The sequence below is a fragment of the Bos taurus genome, chromosome X (genome assembly GCF_002263795.3).
Source record: "Bos taurus isolate L1 Dominette 01449 registration number 42190680 breed Hereford chromosome X, ARS-UCD2.0, whole genome shotgun sequence".
Taxonomy (NCBI): domain Eukaryota; kingdom Metazoa; phylum Chordata; class Mammalia; order Artiodactyla; family Bovidae; genus Bos; species Bos taurus.
Window position 1 is genome coordinate 35221009 of NC_037357.1, and position 21775 is coordinate 35242783.

Sequence of the window (21775 nt, forward strand, 5' to 3'; positions counted from 1 at the left end):
ATTCGTGGACAGAAGAGCCTGGCCGGCTATAGTCCATGGGGTCGCAAAGAGTCAGACATGACTGAGTGACTAACTCTAGAGCCCAGGTTTGCAACTACTTTACTCTGCTTAAAAGTTTGCAAAATCAAAATTGATCAGTGTTTCACAAATCTAGGTGCACTTGATAACCACCTGGGAAGTTTTTGTTTTTTTAAGTATCCAGAAACCATGCAGAGATTTAGACTCTATTGTTCTAGGATAGTGGTTCTGAACATGGGGCATCTCCCCCACCTCCAACCCCCGTCACTTAGCGATGTTTGGAGACACTGTTGATTGCCACAAATGGGAAAGGGTGTTACTGGCAAGTAGTAGGTGGAGACCAGGGTTGCTGCCCAATGGCCGACAGTGCACAGGACAGCTCCCATCACAGTTATCCAGTCCAAAATTTCAATAATGGTGAGGTTGACAAACGCTGTCCTAAAGCTGAACTCTACGGAAAGTCAGAAGATACGGTCTGGAAAAAAAAAAAACGGCGCACACACTCCCCACCTTCGCTGCAGGTATCTGAGCAGTGGGCGCAGAACGTATACGCCTGCACATGCGCACACCTGCACACCTTTGGCTCTAGGCCAGCGCGAGGCCTTCCTGTGTGCGCCTGTGCGTGCGTGCCCCGCGGGGGGTAGGGGGGAGGTGAGCGTATACGTCCAGCTCCTGTGCGCCTGCGCGCGCCGCCATGTCCTGCGGCCGTATGCTCGCGTCGCGGTGCATATCGGGAAATGCGACAGTCCACGCTTCGAAATGGCTACCCTGGGCGAGAGAAACCTTGGCGGCGGTTCTCGCAAACGCCGCCAGATGGCGCTCGAGGATCACAATTCTGCCTGGCCGCCCGTCTTGGCGCTTTGGGCTCACTGCCCATCCCCCTATGGCCTGGAGGATCTGGGTGGTCCCGCCCGCATGGAGTTGACCCAGGCCCCCTGAACCCGATTGCACCATCACCACAGTGCAGGCGGAGGCAGGAGAGAGGAAGGGAGCTGGGTGGCCGCAAAGATCCAAAGGGGCTGTTTGGCGAGCTGCCCTGGAGGTCTCTGGACGCCAGACGCTGGTCTTCAGAGCTGGCCGCGGCCAGGACCCATGGACACGAGGGGAGGGCGGCTCGACCCTTCAACCCCGAGGGACCCTGGGTCGACCTGCCAGCTCAGGGTGCTGGGGCTCCGTGGGGAGAGGACGTCATTATCAAGAAGTCAAGGAGAGAGGTGAACAGGTTGGGTGGTCCAATCTGCACAGCAGTGCCTTTGTCCTAAAGTTGAAGAACTGCGCTAATCTGACTTTGGTTTTTGTTCATCACAGTATATGACAGGTACAGGAAGAGGTGGTATAGTGTAGTGAGCATGTACTCCTGTGCCTGGGCTCTAATGTAAGCTCTGTCCCTTACTTGCTGTGTGGCTTTGGGTATCTTACTCATCTCTGTGCTTCAGTTGCCTTACCTGTAGAATAGTGGCAAAAATACATCATACCAGGCAGGGCTGTTGTGAGGGTTAAATGGTTTTGTGTGCAGGTCATTTCCTGGCACAAAGTACTACATACATGTTGGAGTCTCGTTTTATTAAAAGTTAAAGCTAAATAACCAGCCCCAGAGGAATACCTCTTTCCACCAGAACTATTTAAGGACATGGGGAATGCTGGCCTCTGCTCCTCTTTTCCAGGTTTATTGGCCTGATTTCATTTAATAAGACACAGAGTCGCTCACCCGTTCCCCAGTAAATTTTTGTCATTAGACTTTACATCTAAAGCATATGCTGTTTTCCTCTGTGTTGCAAGTCTGGGCTTTTCAGATTTATGTTCTCTCTGCATTAGGAACATGTGAACTTTAAGCACGTGTATTCACTGTGGACAACTGCTGTCAATCATTGGAAGAGTCTAATGGAGGTACCAAGAGTGGAAGGAGCTGTTGTTTTCTATGTAAAGAATATGACTGTGTCCACGGTTGGCAGTAGCTGGACTAGGCTTCCAGATTTTTGATCTAATTACAGCCAGAAGTATTATAATACCTTTACTATCTCTAAACACTTGACTTCTAGGCAATTTATTAGGGGCCAGGAGGACTTCTGGGTTGTTATATTGCTCAGCAAGACTTCTTGTGACTGTTTTACTAAAATTTATTTTTCATGGGTCAGGTGGGTTATACCTTCTATAATTGTAGTGACTCTGCTCTGAGGCCTAGGGCAAAGCAGCTTTATTCATCTACTTGTCCCTTCATCTACTTGTCCCTGTGCCACAGTGGACATTCAAATTGCTCTTTGCTGAGAATCTTGGCTTTATTCACAAACTTGGTGAGGATAACTTCTATCATCATAATTCTACTGGAGCTATGGGTTGGTACAGGACTCTGATTAAGTAAAGTTAGCTCATGGGGTTCTCAAGGCAAGAATACTGAGAACTAAAGAGCCTCTTGATGAAAATGAAAGAGGAGAGTGAAAAAGCTGGCTTAAAACTCAACATTCAAAAAACTAAGATCATGGTATCTGGTTCCATCACTTCATGGCAAATAGATGGGGAAACAATGGAAACAGCGAGACACTGTTTTTTGGTCTCCAAAATCACTGCAGATGGTGACTGCAGCCATGAAATGAAAATATGCTTGCTCCTTGGAAGAAAAGCTAAGACCAACCTAGACAGCATATTAAAAAGCAGAGACATTACTTTGCTGACAAAGGTCCTTATAGTCAAAGCTATGGTTTTTCCAGTAGTCGTGTATGGATGTGAGTTGGACTATAAAGAAAGCTGAGTGCTGAAGAATTCATGCTTTTGAACTGTGGTGTTGGAGAAGACTCTTGAGAGTCCCTTGCACTGCAAGGAGATCAAACCAGTCAATCCTGAAGGAAATCAGTCCTGAATATTCACTGGAAGGACTGATGCTGAAGCTGAGGCTCCAATACTTTGGCCACCTGATGTGAAGAACTGACTCATTTGAAAAGACCCTGATGCTGGGAAAGATTGAAGGCAGGAAGAGAAGGGGATGGCAGAAGATGAAATGGTTGGATGGCATCATCAACTTGATGGACATGAGTTTGAGCAAGCTCTGGGAGTTGGTGATAGACAGGGAAGCCTGGTGTGCTGCAGTCCATGGGTCACAAAGAGTCAGACACAACTGAGAGACTGAACTAAACTCAACTGAAAGCTAGCTCAGGGCTTCCAGAGTCAGGAAACATGCTCTTTAGGCCTTTTTGGTTTGTCATTGACTCAAGCCTATAAGTCATAATGGGATGAGTGTGTCAGGGTATTCTGCTGGCTAAGGGAGTGGCACTATTGGAGAAGAGCATACTTTCCAAAAGTTATGAGTTCCGTTCCTCTTGTTATTCCAGCTTGAAGGCAGTGAGTCTGTCTACTATGCAGTTAACTTCCATGAATAAAGAGCCCCAAGGCTGGAGGTAGCTGGTGGTATGATCTTCTTGCCCTAATATAGCCTCCCAATATAGTCATCAGCAATTGGAGGGAGGCTGCTGATTGGCAGGGTTGAGTTCAGGATGGACCAGGATCAAGGTGATGGTGAACTAGATAGTAATTTTCTGGAAGGCTAGGCTCATGTTCTCAATAACCTGACTCAGTCTTGGCCACTGGCCTAGTGGGCGTATGACATCTTTGGTGCCTGAGGCCATCAGGCACCAGCACCATCACACAGGATGTGGAGGAGGCACCAATGATGAGTACAAGGCCCTTGGAAGCATGCCAGGATGATGGTGATGGGAGGGAAGTGCAAGTATACGGTGATGTCAGGCCAGGAAGGATGGAAGATCTCCCAAAGAACTTGATACTGAGGACAGCTGGGAGGCCACTACCTCCTTGCTGGATTCAGAGGGTGGCAAAAGCATCTGGGCTCAGGCTTCATCTTATACAGGGACAGCCTTTGTCAGTTGGAGGGGAGCAGCGGTGCTGGGGTCCTCCTGAAGAGGACATGAGCACTCCCTGACGTGGGGGCCATGCCAGGCTCCTTCCCCACCCTCTCTGGGAGAGGAGCCTGCTGTGGTCATAGGAGGGGATATGGATGTGCAGTGGATGATCAAGGACTCATTCTTCCTCAGCACCTTGGTTGTTTTTGAGGAGAAGAATGTGGTTACCAAGGTGGGAGAGGCATGGCAGGGGAGGCCCCGAGTCCTGCAAGATGATCAAGGAGACCCAGCTGTACCCACCCAGAAGTGCACAGACCCCAGCACCTCAGAGCAGAGCAGCCCCAGAAATCCTGAGCAGCGCCTGGAAGTGGATAGCCCAGCCAACAGGTAAGAGCTACTCTGTGCCAGGCTCCTGCTAGCCTGCCTGAACTGGAGTTTTGTCATGGGCCATGACCAAGGTAGGACCCACTTTTGCCCCACATCCATGCCAGTGCCTGGCACATTGCACACCTAGATACTCAGGCTCCTGCCTGGTGAATGCAGTTAGAATGGTGAGTCCCAGGCATGGAGCAGTGTCAAGTGGCTTCCTTTGGCAGAAGGAACTGAGATGGAGCCTGTGATGGGAGCAGTCATCTGTTCCCAGAGGTAAGAAACTCTGGCTAATTTCTTATGTGTGGAGGAGGAAGGAGGTCTCCCAGAGTATAGGAGCACCACAGGTCAGGGTGAGGGTGGTCCCAGGTAAGATGAGGATGATATATGCGTGTAAAAAGGCTCTGTCAGAGAATTAGAAAGGATGAGGGTAAGGGGTGACTGTGAAAGAGTACATCAAGGTGGAGCAGAGAGAGAAGGTCACAGTGACAGGGAGAAAACAGGAGAGTGCAAGCATATTTAGAGAGGTGCCCTGATACTAGCAGTAAAGGTGGGGGCGGGATTATGATTGGTGATGTGTTGGTATGTGGTATGCATGAGTGACAGGGCAAGTGTAATTGTCACTAGAGATGACCTTGTGGTGTGGGTGTGAGGTGTTCAAGTCAAGGCTTTCCTGATGGCATCTGCCTGGCTGAACATTACATTCATGCCCTATAAAGCTTATGGATGTGCTGACAGATGGTTGAAACACTACAGGTTTGTATTGCTTGGAAACTTCATGGAGAGCAAATGAAAGCACTTATCACTTCTGCAGATCCAAGCAAGAGCGAAATGCTAGAAGGGAACACAGGAGTGTTTCACCAACCCAGGAAACAGGGAACAGTAGCTGTGGCTCCTATTGCAGAGACAGATAAAATAAAAAATTAAAGCTCAACATTGAAAATACTAAGATCACGGCATCCAATCCCATGACTTCATGGCAAATAGATCAGTAAAAAATGAAAATAGTGGCAGACTTTATTTTCTTGAGCTCCGAAATCACTGTGGATAGTGACTGCAGCCATGAAATTAAAAGACACTTGCTCCTTGGAAGAAAAGCTATGATAAACATAGACAGTGTCTTAAAAAGCAGAGACATTGCTTTGCTGATAAAGGCCCATCTAGTCATGGTTATGATTTTTCCAATAGTCATATATGGATGTAAGAGCTGGACCATAAAGAAGGCTGAGTGCTGAAGAAGCCTCTTGAGAGTCCTTTGGATAGCAAGGAGATCAAACCAGTCCATCCTAAAGGAAATCAGTCCTGAATATTCATTGGAAGGACTGATGCTGAATTGAGGCTCCAATACTTGGGCCACATGATGAGACGAACTGACTCATTGGAAAAGACCCCGATGCTGGGAAGGATTGAAGGCAGGAGGAGAAGGGGATGGGAGAGGATGAGATGGTTGGATGGCATCACTGACTCGATGAACATGAGTTTGAGCAAGCTCTGGGAGTTGGTGATAGACAGGGAAGCCTGGTGTGCTGCAATCCATGGGGTCACAGAGTCGGACAGTACTGAGCAACTGAACTGAACTGAATAATTTTATAGCTCTGTCATTCCTGATGCCTGAGTATAACAAAGACAGTGTAACTTGAGGTATAAAGGAAGACCTTGGATTTCTTGGATGACTTAACTGGTGAAATTTATTCCTCAGTTACTTGAAAGAATCAGAATTCCTCATGAGGGAGTACTTGTTCCAACAAAAGTTTAGCAGCAGTAGTTGCAATGGCCCTTTTAAAAGCGAAAGCTTCAAGCCAGTGAAGGAACAGACATGGTAGTAAGAACATATTTAAAATCATGATATTTGGGAGATGAGTGAAATCAAATTGCCATTGAAGGAAAAGGTCTTGAACATGTGTATATTAAAAAAATTCTATACGTAAGTGATAAAAATTTCCAGTAGAAACCCACTGGCTTAGAATACCTGAATTTAAATTTTAAAAAGTAAAATTGCAACCAAATTAACATTTTAAAAATAATTGAAATTATGACTGATAACATTGTGCTGTTGTTTTCTAACATCAGGCAATTCAGGGCAGCACTGGGACTCCGAAAAATAAAAGCATATCATGGACAGTGAGGGCACTGATAAATCTCTAAGAATTTTATATGATTTCTGAAATATTTATGTAATTAACATTTTACCCATTAAATTTAGGAAATGCTCTGCATTATTATTATTGGATTGATGCTTCTCATGTAATTTATATAATATAAAATATATTGTATATTGTACAGTATAAAATACAAATATACAACTCACAAGACAGCTGTTTTTATTAAATTAACAATATTAGATTAGCTTTGTTTGCCAAGGATTTACCTAAATTCTTTGAATTTGAATTTTTTAAAAATTCATGTTTATAAAAAATTCTTATAAAAGAATACTTTTTCTTCTGTACATTCCAAGTACTAGAAAAATTTTATTGAGTTTTAGAAATATTTAATTTATATAAGTATTTATCCCTAAGTGAACTGGAATAAAGGATAAGTGATCTTGTAAGTTTACTTGGTAATTCTATTCAAAAGTAAAAAGATATTACACATATATAACATACACGTGTACATAAATGTTCAGATAGACATAAATGGAGATCTTATGGCTTTAATTCTAAAATTTCAACCATGTGCCAGGTATAAACACAAAGTAAAGACTCATTGGTTTGTATAAGAGCTGGTTCTCCTTTTTGCCACACTTTATATTTTTATCAGAATTCTGTTTCTGGCAGATGGGACAAGTTGAGGTCACCTGCTCAACACGAAGGCTAAAGCTTCCTGCTAATATTTGTACAGGAGGCTTTAAATTTTTTTGCCCTAATATATAATCTTATGGAGACTGTAGACTAAATTTTGGGTGAGGAACCAAGGAGAAACTAGTCAGTTGGGGTACCTTAAAAGTTATCTACCTGGACAAAATATCTAGAACATTTCCAATTAGGTTTTTCAGCATGTTGTTTTTATGCTTTGTGACCATGGAGAGCTCACTGCCAGTGAAGGCAGGACCTAGAAGGCAATATATTTGTCCTAGACACTTAGGGGAAGAGAAGTCCTTAATCATAGATAGTTTGGGATATTGGGAAGCAATAGTAGGTTCTGTGGAGAGTTGACAGGGAGATGGGAATGAAGAAGTGAGAAGAGCTAGTGCACCCAGCTCTTTCAAGAAGCTTGGCTGTTGCAGGGGGGAGAGAAGCCGTGGAGTCGGAGTGGGGTCGGGTATTTGAAGTTAAGAAAGACCTTTTTGTTTGCCTTAAACGGGCCGTCTAAGTTATTAGCCCATGCTTCTGCTTTTATCCCACTTCCATCCGCAGACTTAGTGATGGGAAGTGTAGTGGCAGCTACTTGGTCAGACTAGGGATGAGAAGGGCAGTCGGAGTTACATCCTGAGAGCAATTTGTGACCTGCAAGCAGACCCTCACCCCATAATTTTCATGTGTGGGGGGAAAATAAAAATGCTATTACTTCGTTAGAAATAACTGTGACGGCTTGGCAATAAAAAAGACAAGGAGATCCTAACTGCGATCAACAAATGGGCAACAATGGTACGTCTGTGCCTGAGCCTGTGCATGTGCCTCGGGCTCATGCTCAGTGGAGTTTGGCAGGTGTGCGCCTGCAACAGCCGCCATTTTCTGCAGCTGAGAGCTCTGACCGCGATGTCCGTCGTGAAATACGACTATAAATAAATAAAATGGCTGTCCTAGGCGTGCTCAGCTTTGGCAGGGCTTATTCTGGGCTTTTCCCATGTTAGCCAGCAGATGGCAAGCAAGGATCACCAATGGGTTGAGCCTCATCTGTTGGGCATGCTCAGAAGCCTTTTGGTTTTCATGGCCCTTCCCCCCGCATTGCAGGGTCATCAGTCTGTTTGAGAATGTAGCGAGCCCCAATGATTCTCTTCCCACTCCTTTGCCCTCCTACCCCCGCCCCCCGCCCCCCAGCCAGCCAAAACAGGACGTCCCTGTAGCTCAAACAGTAAAGAATCTGCCTGTGATGCAGGAGACCACAGTTCCATCCATGGGTCAGGAAGATCCTCTGGAGAAAGGAATGGCAATCCACTCCAGTATTCTTGCCTGGAGAATTCCATAGACAGAGAAGCCTGGTGGGCTACAGTTCATGGTGTCGCAGAGAGTCAGATATGACTGAGCTACTAACACACACAGCCAGCCAAAGCAGCTGAGGGCAGAAGCCTCTTGCCAGAGAGCTGGTGCCCTGCTGGATTTTTGTGTACAGGCATTCTGAGCACCTCAGCCTGGGGAGAAGACAGGATGGCTTGAGACTATTTAAGCAGGACAGGTGAACTGGGACTGGGGAAATTTGGAGAAAGGAGCGATGGTAACAGGACGAAGGGGACAGAAATGCCACTGTTTCCAGCCAAGAGAGGTCTTTGTCTTTTAAAACATCATTGAGGTCATCAGTAGTCATTTCCAGTAGTCATGTATGGATATGAGAGTTGGACTATACAGAAAGTTGAGCGCTGAAGAGTTGATGCTTTGAACTGTGGTGCTGGAGAAGACTCTTGAGAGTCCCTTGGATTGCAAGGAGATCAAACCAGTTCATCCTAAAGGAAATCAGCCCTGAATGTTCATTGGAAGGACTGATGCTGAAACTGAAACTCCAGTACTTTGGCCACCTGATGAGATAAACTGACTCATTGGAAAAGACCCTGATGCTTGGAAAGATTGAAGGCAGGAGGAGAAGGGGATGACAGAGGATGAGATGGTTGAATGGCATCACTGACTTCATGGACATGAGTTTGAGTAAGCTCCAGGAGTTGGTGATGGACAGGGAAGCTTGGTGTGCTGCAGTCTATGGGGTCACAAAGAGTCGGACACAAATGAGCGACTGAACTGACCTGAAGTCATCAGGTGTTCTTGGGGACTGTGTTTGCGATGGGAGGGGAGCAGTGGTGCTGGGATCCTCCTGAGGAGAACATGAATGCTCCCTGAGGTGGGGGCCATGCCAGGCTCTTATGTGCCCCCCAACCCCCCACCCCCAGGAGAGGAGCCTGCTATGGTCACAGGAGGGGATATGGGTGTGCAGTGGATGACCAAGGACTCATTCTTCCTCAGCACCTTGGTTGTTTTTGAGGAGAAGAATGTGGTTACCAAGGTGGGAGAGGCATGGCAGGGGAGGCCTGGAGTCCTGCAAGATGATCAAGGAGACCCAGCTGTACCCGCCCAGCAGTGCACAGACCCCAGCACCTCAGAACAGAGCAGCCCCAGAAATCCTGAGCAGCGCCTGGAAGTGGACAGCCCAGCCAACAGGTAAGGGCTACTCTGTGCCGGGCTCCTGCTAGCCTGCCTGAACTGGAGTTTTGTCAGAGGACACACCCCAAAGCAAATCCTAACACTAGTCATGCCCGTTACCTTCTGCAGGTGTGATTGGCTAGGAGTCCTTGTGAAGCTGACCAGCAATGAGCATACCAGGGGTAGGTCTCTGTGGGCTTGAGTTTGAAGCCACAGCATCAAATCTGTTACACCAAGCCTGACAGCCGTTTGGAGCATGAAGACCTGAGTTGACAGAGGGGTACAGAGTGCCTTTGCCACTCATGGGGGTGGAAGATTTCTGAGGAAAGTGTGTTATAATGTGAATAAATTCTTCCACTGCCATAGCCACCAGGATGGCCTTGCATGGCAACATATCCATGTTCCTTAGCTCCCCAGAGATCTTTCCCCAGAGTGGCCACAAGTTTGGGAAATGATATACAAATGAACTTCCCTGGTAGCTCAGACGGTAAAAAGTCTGCTTGCAGTGTAGGCAACTTAGGTGCAATCCCTGGGTCGGGAAGATCCCCTGGAGAAGGGAATGGCAACCCACTCCAGTACTCTTGCCTGGGGTATTCCATGGACAGAAGAGCCTATATACTCCATGTGAGCCAGCTGTAGATAGCAAACAAAATGGCCAGCCCTCTATCCCACCCTCATGAAACACACAGTGAACCAATGACCGACTACTACAGCAGTAACAACACAGTAATAGCCATTAGCATTTGCTTCGAGCTGAGAATGTGCAGGCGTCCTTCTGATGCTTTATGTGTACTCACTTAATTCTCACACCAACCATATGGGAGAAGTGCTATTATTATCTGTTCTACAGATAAGAAACTGAGGCAGAAGTAGGTTGAATAGCTGGCCAGTAGTCGTCCAACCAGGCAGTGGCCTAATAGGGATTAAAACACAGTCAGCCCAGGGTCTGTGTTGCTAATCACTGTGTCATATCTGCAGCCTCTCCATTTTTGATAAACTGGCTCGTCTTATCCTTCAGGTCTCCTTGCTGCTGCAGCTCTTTTGTCACCTGAACTATTGTGTTGGGTGTGGATAAGTGGATGCCAGACACTTGCTAGCTGCTCAGTCAGAAATGGATGCTGTACTTCCTCTTGTACTCAGTCTTCTTTCCACTGTCTGATTTTGTACTTTATCCCCCCACCTGTCTTTCCAGGTTCCCATGGGGCTTCCCCTCCCAGCTAGTCCACCTCCTCCAGTCTCCATGGTGCATTCCTGTGTCCTAGAGTGATATAGAACCAGCACAGGGTGACTGGGCACATTGAGGCAGGGAACCTCATCCAGCCTGGGGTGAGAAGGCAGGTACCCTGGAAGGGCTTCCCAGAGGAGAAGGTTGTGTTGTGTGCAAATGTACCAGAGAGGTCAGGTGCACATGACATAATCCCTAAAGATGGGGCTTGGGATCTGGGCAGGTGCTAGATCATGATTGTTCCCTACAATCCCCACTCTTAAACTAGTTGAAGTCCTGTGCACTGGATTCTCTGGCAAAGGGGTGGTATCCCAGAGGCTAGGGCAGGTGGATGAAGCCACAAACTCAGACATGATCTGAGTGGCACCATGTTGGAGAGAAGCCAGAATTAACCCAGGGTAGTATGTTCCCATAAAGCTGGGCTGAGAGTGTTAAGACAGGGAGTTGACATGAGGTGATGGCACAAATGGGGAAGGCTCAGGGATGGAACCTAAAAGAATTCCCTGAACTGTAATAGGCAGGCAGCTGCAGCAGCTTTTGGTATGGGACTGCTGATCCAGGAACGGGCAGAATAAAAGCAAGTAATGGCCTGGCCAGAAAAACACCTTGTGAGCTGGCTAGGAGGTCCAATTCCAGGCCAAGGGTTGTGTGTTATACCAAGGGGTTGAGATTCAGTAAAACCATTATACCCATAAGTTTTCTTCCTCTTCTTATGGCAGGTGACTTCCAGAATAAGGTCCATCCACATCTCTTCCTTGGTGATGCCTAAATTAATTTGTCCCTCTCTTCCTCAGCTTTGTATTCTCCAGAGACTTCACTGGAGGAAGGGGGCAGGGAGCTCATTCCAGGAAGGGGCTGTTTGTCAAGTCTGTGCTAGCCCTATAGCTATGCTATAACCAAGTGAATCACAGGCCAAGGCCCTTGGCTGTAGGAGTAGTTATGGGCACATGCTTGAAGGCTGGGGTCTTGCCTCTGACTTACAAAATGAGTGCTTCTACCCATTGATTTCAGGAGCCTCAAAGAACAGAAGCTCAGTGATCTTCAAAGTTTGTTTAAAAAACCTTGGCATTCTTTTAAACTCCTTGACATGGCAGTTTTGGCATTAACCCCTGATAACCCTGTGTGACTCTGCAACACATCAGTTCTCATTGTTGATGTACTTGCCCCTCCCTCCACTTGTTTCAGGATGAGAAACCCCTCGAGCTGTATGGTCTCTGTTCCCAGCCCTGCCCCTCCTGAGCAGCATCCTATTCACATGCCAGCCTCCCCAAGTGAACTGGAGCCCAACTCAACCAGGTAAGAAGAGACCATCTGGGAGATGTTCTCTGGGCTATTCCCTGGAGCTAAAGGACTCAGCTTTTGTCTCATGCTACTTCCTTGACACTAGTTCTAGTGCCTACTGCAATTCCCAGCAGCCTGCTGGTCAAGGGGCCACAGAGTGTAGCCCAGGTTCCCCTAGTATAAACTCCTATGTGGAGGCCTGCATGGAGTCTCCCAGTGAGAAGCTGATGTGTCACTTTCTAGGGCTCTGCTATCCTTTTGACCTTGCTAGTGTTTCTTGGGGAACATGCTTGAAAAGGCCAAAGAAATACCTCTGAGGCCAGGGCCTATGTCATCTCTTTCTCTCGTGATATCTGTTGTGAGAAGAGGCACATACCTACTGCCTCACCTCTGCTCCTGGCCCCCATGCCATGTTAGAGTTCAGGAAGGGAGTCATAGCAAGGAGGCTGAGTGAGGTAGGGGTGTGTGTGTGTGTGTGTGTGTGTGTAGGAGAGATCAGAGGAGCCTCTACTGCCATCAAGCCAGCAGGCTGGAGTGCAGAGCATGGAAATGGGGCCAAATTTGGGGTCATTATGAGTCTATCATGAAATAGACCTTGTTTCCAATGATGCCAGTGGCTTGTCCAGGGTGAGGCAACTTCTTGACCTCCGGAACTCCATGGGTGAGAAGGGAGAGAAGGGCGAGATTAGATTGCAGGTAGAGATTTGAAAATCTAGGATTGAGGCTTATAGGCAACCTCAGTCCCAGACAAAAGGGAAACAAAATGTGGTGAGAGAGGAGGATAGAAAATCTACTGGATTGAAGTCTCAGGAGGGTAGTGTACCACCACTGGCTGTAGGGAGCCTCTTTCTAGCATTCTCAAATCTGCACACAGCCGGCTATACCCATGAGCTTTGATTTCAGCCCAAGTCCACTAAATGGGGGTTCTCCCTGCCCTGGATCCCTACTTTAGATCAGGCCCAGTCCCCTGAAATCTTCCAGTATACCTATTTCTGTTCTGTTATGCTTTTTCTACAGCAAAGGGATTCTCTTTGTGAAGGAGTATGTGAATGCTGGTGAGGTATCTTCCAGGAAGCCACTGTCTTCATTCTATGGCAGGTAAGAAGTCCCAGATCTTTCATATCATGGCCTTCTCCTGCCAGGCCCTGTGTTGTTCTCATTCCTGCATCCCCAGTACCTCACTAAGTACATGGCCCGAGTACCTTCATTTATCATATAGGTGGATGATTTAATTGCCCATGGACATGATATACCTTTCCAGCTGTTCTACCTAACTTGATGTCTTGTGCTCCTCTTTTATCATTACTTCATCCTATGCTCCACTTGCAGCCTCATCCATTTCTACCTATCTTTCTCAGTAGACTACAAGCATTCTTTTTGTGAAATCCTGAGAGTATCACTCTTGATAGAGCTGTTGAGGCCCTTAAGAACCGTCTAGTTAATTCTATCCTTCCAGAGCTCAGAGCTCCTCTCTTCAGATCCCATGCTCCTTCCAGCATGCCTGTTTGCTTCATTTGAACACACATTTGACTGTGTGTATTCACACAGATACATGCATAACTTTTCACTCATCTTCTCTTTGCTTGCTTCCTGATGTTGTATTGAAGTCTACCTCTGTGCCACCTGAGCTAAAAACTAACCCACACTGAGACAGTGTCCTCCTGGGAATTTTTGAAAATGACACATCCCCTCACTTCTGGGGTTAGGATTTTAGTAACAGAAAGGAACATCCTGGCTTTATTTCAGGATTCGGCCTCTGGAGATTCCAGGCCAGCTTTCACTGCTTCTATGGAATGATGAGCATGGGCATAGGGATCAAGTTCAAGTACACACTCAACCCTCATTTGTTAGGTCATTTTGGGCAAGATGGTCAACTTTTATGAGTCACAGTTTCTTCATTTGTAACTCCTTAGAATGATTTTTCCCCAGTAGCTTTTTTGAAATATAATTCATATATCATAAAATTCACTCTTTAAAGTGTACAGCCCAGTCATTTTTGGTACATCCACAATGTTGTGAGATCATCAAAGCTATCCAATTACAGAAATTTTTATCACCCAAAAAGGGAACTGCAGACCCATTAGCAACTCTCCCCCTCCTCCCACCTGACACACACACCACCAGCCACAGCCCTTGGCCACCACTATTTTCTGTCTCTATAGACTTTTCAGGGAGGTTTCAATATGAGAAATACTGTTTGCTGTTATAAACCTCCAGCACCCTCAAGAGAGCTATCTTTGCCTCTGTGAACACTGTCCATCTGGTATTTCTTCTTCCAGTCTCACCAGTACTTTGTTTAATTGGACACTTAGAATTGTGTAGTTCAATGTATTTCCCCCTTTTGCTTTACATTCCAGGAGGTTTAGAAATAAGCTTAGTGCTCAAAAGAAATCAAAACCTGGGATGAAATTCTAGTTCACTCCTTTTACTGCAAGCTTGACCTTAGCCAGGTCACTTACCTCAGGAGGTCATCGCACAGCTCCTATGAGAATGGAAGCTTCACCAAAGCATGTCCTAGAGCTTGTAGCTAGTTTTCCTTCCTTGGAAATAGTTTTTAATCATTAGTTTTTATGTAAGAAGTCATATTATTGAAAAATAAAGACATAAAAAGAAAAAAAAAAAAAAGCCACCCTGAATCACACTCTGTAACTCAAGCACAGGTATTATATTGGAATGTTTCCTTCCTTTTTTGTTCCTATTCTTAGTATCTGATTTCTGCTGTAAGTGAGCTTCTGGTGACTGTCACATTATAACCCAGGTATATATGTGAGGAGAAAAGCCATGGTCCTTTCCGCCTGGTCAGTGAAAGTGACAGTTCTGGTATGCACAGCCTCCAGAATCCTAGCCACACACTTGTCATCTTCCTCATCATGGCAGGTCTTCTTTGTCCCCAAGGCAAGGGATCTTCTCTGCAAGAATTATGCCTTGGTGGCACCAAGTTTAAAGCTTCCCCTACCATTTAGCATAACAGACGATGGCAAGTCAGGCAGTCACGTCTCAGCTTGTGGCCACAGGGTTAATCAGAAAAACATTCTCCACTAATGACTGCAGTAGTGATCTGCCTCCCATTTTTTGCCCTCCTCTCTCCCATAACACTCCCTGCAGCATTGGCAGCAATGAGGACTCATGCAACATGGAGGAGAAACTCCCATATGATGGTACTCCATACTCTGAGAGGTAAGTCTGCTGTGTTACCAGGGAGCACACAGGTCTACAGATGAGAAGCAGCTGAGGGAGATGTAGCCATTAAGTCCATTTGCTTTTGTCTACTGCTTTGCTACTTCTGATCCATTTCCAGATATGATGTGTCACACCACACAGCACAGGGCATGCGTCCCTCATCTAGGTGTCACACTTGTGGCAACCAAAGCCTTTGAATCCAGCTAAGACCAGAAGGCAAACACAGTGAATCAGTGACAGAGCTAGGACGAACCCCAGGGCCCTGACTGCTCTGCCTTCTAACTGTGAGCTGGAACTGGTGGTGGTAAAATACGAGCGAGGAACAGAGCTGTGATGAGGGCAGGAGTCTTTAGCAACAGTGTCAAGAAACTGAGCCCTGGGCCAGCAGCAGGACAGGCAGGGATGTTCAGCAAGTTCTGTCTGAGGGGGAAAAGCAGGGGTGACTCCAGGAACAAAGGCAGAAATCCTGGAACTGGGGAGATACTCAATCTACAAGTCGGTATCTAGGACTCCAGTATTAGGTCCCAGCAGGCTCCACAGCCACACCGACATCATGATAGTCCTTGGGTCCTTGCTGTCCCTGTGATATTCCAGGCAGGACCCAGTGGTCCCAGGCATGAACAGAAGGGTCGTCAAGACAGGGAGCCGGGTAGGGCATACAAGGACGTGTCTCCTGTAGGAGAAGACATGGGTCTTCCCGTTCTAGAGGGGAACAGCCCACCATGCAGATATGTTTGGTAGGGGGACAGGGAGAAGCAAGCTGCCTGGAATAAGAATCACATTGCAGTGTCCACGTGTATGATAGAGAGTAGGGTGAAGATATGTGACTGGTTTCTGGAAACAGTGTGAGGGTCTACAATGGGCTGAGGTCCAGCGTGGCCCAAGGCTAGACATGGCCAGCTGCACACCACAGGTAAAGATGTCAGGCTGCCTGCATCAAAGCACAGAGTCTGGCTGCATCACATCAGTAGTTTGCATACCAGCCTGACTGTGGATTCTTCTTTTTCATTTTCCAGAACAAGTGGCGGGATCTGTACTTACTGCAACCGGGAGATCCGAGACTGTCCAAAGATCACCTTAGAACACCTCGGCATCTGCTGCCATGACTATTGCTTTAAGGTAAGGAAGAGGGGTGGTGTTGCCGAGAACATCATCCAGAGCTGGGGATTCCTTTTGGGTTCAGAGAGTATGGAGAAGGCTTGATTCTGAATGCTCATGCTCCATCTCTGGGGCTTTGCAGAAGTGGGAGCTGAGTGAGCTCTCAAGTCTAAAGGATTTAATGAATGTTGGCAATTCTATGTGCTGAATACTGTGAGGGAAACAAAATCAGTCTTATGGGGAAAGACTATTCCCAACAGAGGACCAGCAAGTGCAAAGGCCTTGGGGGCAGGAGCATGGAGTATTTTAGCTCACATGGCCTGAATAGCATGAGTAAGAGATTAGTGGTAGGAGATAAAGTCACAAGGATGCCGAAGAACTGGATCATGTAGGTGTTGAAGGACACAGAGAGACTTTAGATTTCATTCTAAATGAAGCTGGAACCTACTAGAGGGTTTGGGTGGTAGAAACACAATGTCTGACTGAAGCTAGAGAAAACAAAACAGTCACTTGATTAGGGAGTTGGCATGGCAGATGTCAAGATGGTGGCTGGATTGGGGATACTGTTTGAAAATAGAGCTGGCAGTTTGTGGGGTGTGAAAAAATGAGAGGAGTCAAAGGATACTCCAAAGTTTGGGGCCCAGCTGTTACCTGAAAGGATAGTGCTGGCTTTTACTGAGAAGGGAAATACTGGAGGGGAGCAGGTTTGAGCAAAGGGGAGGTGTAGATGAGTGAAATTTCAGGGAGAGCTATATAGGGAGCACCTGTGGTCATATGGATATGTGTGTTTGTGTTCCAGGGAAAGGCCAGGGCTGATGAAATCATCTAGGGTGTGTGTAGGTGGGTATGGGGGCTGACACTGAGCCCTTGTGTCTTTCTAGCGTTTAGAGGTTGGGAAGAGGAGGGGGTCTACAGAGGAGGATGAGAAGTCACACAGAATATAATGCCCCAAGTGACACAGTTTCTACAGAAAGTCCAGTGGTCACAGTGTCAGTGGCGCTGAAAGATTGAATGGGATGAAGCCTGAGGACTGCCCTTGAATTTTGCAGCATGGTGATCGTTGATGACCTCAGTTGAAACAGTTTTGGTGGAGTGATGGGGATAGAAGCCTGACTGGAGTGGGTTCATGTGGGAATGGACAGAGTCACTCTGAAACACTCTCCTGATGGGTTGGCTTTATAAGAGAGCAGTGCAAGTGGACAGTGGGGCAGAGGTGCCAGGCACGGGTTTATGCTGATGGGAGTGGTAAGAGTCACAAGCAGACACTGATGATGCAGGAGACATGGATGCTGATGGTGATCCTGATGTACATCTGGAGGAGAGAAAGATGGGCACCAGTTAACACATGGCAGGGACAGAAAAGGCTGAATCTGTGGGTCATTATTATGGAGAGGTTCCCAGGTTGGTGGGTGGAAGAATGAGGAACTTCTTCACTAGTTGCCTCTGTTTTTCTCAGTGAATGATGAAAGGATCACCTTTGAGGGGTGGGGAGGAGTGCTGGACACTTGAGAAGAAAGGGGAGGATTTGAAAATTGTCTCAGAGACAAGGAGGGTGGATGGGCTCTGCAGAGCCTGCTTGAGGGGAGGACTTGTGCAATCCTTTGGAGACCAGTTAGCATGTAGTGTGTTGTTCCCTAGCCACAATCAGTCACAGAGGTGAAACAGGGACACTAGCATTTACTGGGGCAGAGGCTATGCCAGGTGAGTTGGCATGGTTTAGTCTGTGCTCAAGGGAACAATAACAGTAAGCCAATGGCAGAGACTATCTGAGTGAGTTGGAGGACATGGAAGTCAAGGAGATGGGTGAATGACTTATTGGTTGTGATGAGTTCTAGAGCAGCAGTTCTCACACTGGAGCATGTGACTCATATTTCACTATCCCCTGAAGGGCTTCTTAAGACAGAGTGCTGGGCCCCAGCAAGGTTTCTAACTCAGTACATCTGGGTGGGACCTGAGAATTGGTTTGTCTAAGAAGTCCAGACAATACTGAGGCTGCTGGTCCACAGAGAGTCTGGCCAGAGCAGCGGCTGAGGTAGAAAGGGGCCCAGAACATTGGAGGAAAGGAACAAAATGCTAGGTGTTGGAAGCTCTTCTGTCTGCGCAGATGCAGAGTTGACTCAAGAGTAGAGGTGCAGACAGAGACTGTGACATGTGGTTTGGCAAAGACCAGTCTGTTTTCATGATTCCTGGACTTAAGTGAAAGGTTATTAGAAACAGTTATCAACAATTAAATACCAATAAATTGGATAACTGGGAAGAAATGGATGCATTCCTAGAAACATACTAAGATGGAACCAAGAAGAAATTGAAAGCTTGGAGAGACCAATAATAAATTGATTAAATCAGTAACCAAGCACCTCTCAAGAAAGAAAAACTCAGGGCCAGGTCTTCACAGGCAATTCTAACAAATATTTAAAGAAAAAAATAATACCAATCCTTTAAAACTCTTCCAAAAATAGAAGAAAGAACACTTCCAAACTCATTTTATGAATCCAGCATTATCCTAACACCAAGTCAAGCATAATATTAGAAATAGGGCTATGCTATGATCCAGCAATCCCACGTCTATGTATATACACAAAGGAATTGAAATCAGGATCTCAAAGCAGTCTCTGAACTGTCTGTTCACTGCAGCATTTTCGACAATAGTCAAAACATGGAAGCAATCTAAATATGCAGTGACTGATGGATAAGAAAATGTGGTATATACATTAAGATGGGATATGATCCAGCCTTTACAGACAGAAGGAAGTCCTGTCATTTGCAGCAACATGGATGAAACTGTAGGACATTGTGCTAAGCAAAGTAAGCCAGACAGAGAAGGGCAAACACTTCTTAGTACCACTTATACGAGGAATCTAAAATAGCAAAATCCTTAGAAGAGAGTAGAACAGTGGTTGCTAGGAGCTTGGGGAGGAGGTGAAACAGGGAGGTGATGGTCAAAGGATAGACTGTCAGGTTCGCAAGATGGGTTAGTTCTAGAGATCTACACGGCACAGTGTCTGTAGTTAATAATACCATATTATATAATTAGAACTTGACTAACAGAGGGAAAGAATGTTATTTATATACCTTAATCACAGAGCACCCCTGTTAAACACAGCAGAATTACTTAAGCAACTCTTGGCACATTTGGTGCCACAGAGCCCAGTGTTAGAGGAAAGGTACAGTTGGAGTGGGTGGGCATCCAGGGAAGGCTTTGTGAGGGAGGTGGGTCTGGAGTCAGAGATGAAGACGTGTCCAGGGGTATTTTCCAGGTGGCTGAACAGGTATCCATCATGTGTGCAGAGGGAATACGAATGAAGAGGCCAGCAGGAGGCTGAAAGGCATGGGAGGAGGAGGCCCACAGTAGCAGGAATTTTAAACTTGCCTGACTGGGTCGCACACAGGGCAGGGAAACTTAGAATTGTGGCAAAACAGTGAGACCTGGTATTCTTGGAAAATTCTTAGAATATGGGCAGGGTGCCTGAGACCCACTCCTGGGGACCACGAGCACAGAGGTGGAAAGGATATCACTTTCACAAGATCACAGAGCTGCTCAGAACTGAGGGTCAAAATCCTGGCTCCAAAATCAGAGTGAATGTTGTCCGAGCTGTACTCTATGGCCTCCCAGGAAATGCCATTCCACTGCTCAGGTTCATCTGTATAAATTCATCTGTCACTGTCCTTTATCAGAGGTTTATCTTACCTCTGTTAGATTGGCATAACATTTTAAAACACTAGTTTGTATTGCTACGTTTAGGAATAAAGAGAGGACACTTAATGTCCACAGCATCATAACAGCCTTTTAGACTCCTTGTTCTCCACAGCGTGAGGCACGTTGCAAGCTGGGGTTGTTGATTTTTTTTTTTTTTTCTGTTTGCAGAGGTTATCCTCTAAATGCATCACCACCACTAGTTGGCTAAGTTGAGATTCAAGCTCTGGCCTACAGTAACTAAAATGACAGAGGGCTCATTAATTTACAGTGAAAAAGTGGCCAGGAGACAGGAACTGAAAAGTAGAAGAAGAAAGATGTCAGAGAGGTGCTAGGTGAGAATAAGCAGAGGGACTTAGGGATCCTAGCAGCTGATCTCCACTACATTCAGCTGGAAGCAAAAGGCTTGTCCAGGGTGTGCCTGGAGATAGCTGGAGCCCCAGATATATGGGGTCATTTTTGGTCTCCTCTTATTTGAGACTGTCTGCAGGCCCCTCTGCTCTAACCTCTCAGAACAGGAGGGGCTGCAGCAGATGGATAGCCATTTCATCCTTTAGAAGTTGGCTGGAGAGGCAGGCCAGAGGGGCTGGACTGCTGAAATCACCTTCCCTCTCACTGCGCCTTCATATCACCTTCCTTTCACTTTCAACATCACAATTGAAGCTGTCCAATAGATGAGGAAAGAGAGCCTCAGTAACTCACCCAAGCTCAGCCAGCTAAGGAGCAGTCGATTTAGGGCTCAAACTCAGGCCCAATTCTGAAACCTGGGCTCCTAACGACCGTGTGATCATTCTGCCTGTTAGTTTTTGTTTTTGTTTTACTGTTTTACTATTGCTTTTGTTTTTGTTTGGGATTTGTCTCTGTTTATGCCATTTTTAAATTGTCTGCTTCAAAGTCCAGGATGTGACATCAGCTTGGTGCCTTCCCACTCCACTCATTTAGATTGTTGCACTTGTATGTTGACCTCTAGCTTGTTTTCTCTTTCAGTGTGGGATTTGCAGTAAACCAATGGGTGAGCTTCTGGATCAGATCTTCATTCACCGTGATACCATCCACTGTGAGAAATGCTATGAGAAGCTGTTCTAGGTGGGTGTTGCCAAGCAGCAGGAAATTTACTAGGGGGAAGAAATGTGCCCTAGTGTCTCCCTGAGTCTTGACCTGAGGTACTGCTATTTCTCCTAGCCTTTATGTTCAGGGTGCCTGAGTCCTTGTGTCCCTATGCCCTGTGACACTTTGAAGTCTTAGGTGGTACAGATTAAGACCTTTCCCATGGACATTTCCAAGCTGCAGAAGCCACTGTCTCTTCCTCTCAAGGAGCACCTTCCATGCAGCACCTCACCTAAGCCCCCTAGCTTCCCTGCTAGGTTATTGGCCCATCTAGGGACAAGGAAGTAAAGACCTAAAGGAAAAGGACATGGAGAAGCACTTAGCTTGTAGATGGTACAACCAGGACCTCAACCCAGGACTTCAGATTCAGCTTCTCTGATACAGTCCCCTGGGCTGCCTCCACCATTGCTCAGATAGCATCAGATCAGGACTCAACAGCCAAGATATTCAATAAAACAGGATATTTAGCTGGGGACCAGCAGCAGGTAAAGGCCAGGATAAGTGAGCATGTGTGGGAAGTGATGGTGCTGTCCTGGTGCTTGGGAATCTTCTGGTCCACATTGTCAACTCTGCTTGAACACAGGTTTGCCTGCTAAAAACCAGTGGAATTGACCCCAATGTCTGAGCTTCATGGGGACTGGTGATCCTGGCAGCCCCTCCTCCTTAGCAC

At 46.5% G+C, this 21775-nt stretch overlaps 1 protein-coding gene across 14 annotated transcripts in view; it reads left to right on the top strand.

Annotated features, from left to right (window-relative positions):
* The window catches only part of ZNF185 (zinc finger protein 185 with LIM domain), a 58848-nt gene that overhangs the window by 34301 nt on the left and 2772 nt on the right, over positions 1–21775 (top strand). For all 14 annotated transcript variants that reach the window (XM_015461482.3, XM_024988457.2, XM_024988456.2 and 11 more), the window contains 7 exons: positions 4059–4253; positions 9344–9538; positions 11931–12041; positions 13044–13124; positions 15132–15203; positions 16223–16325; positions 20986–21084. In XM_015461482.3, the coding sequence (XP_015316968.2) occupies positions 4059–4253; positions 9344–9538; positions 11931–12041; positions 13044–13124; positions 15132–15203; positions 16223–16325; positions 20986–21084 (856 nt within the window). The remainder of the gene's footprint in view (positions 1–4058; positions 4254–9343; positions 9539–11930; positions 12042–13043; positions 13125–15131; positions 15204–16222; positions 16326–20985; positions 21085–21775) is intronic.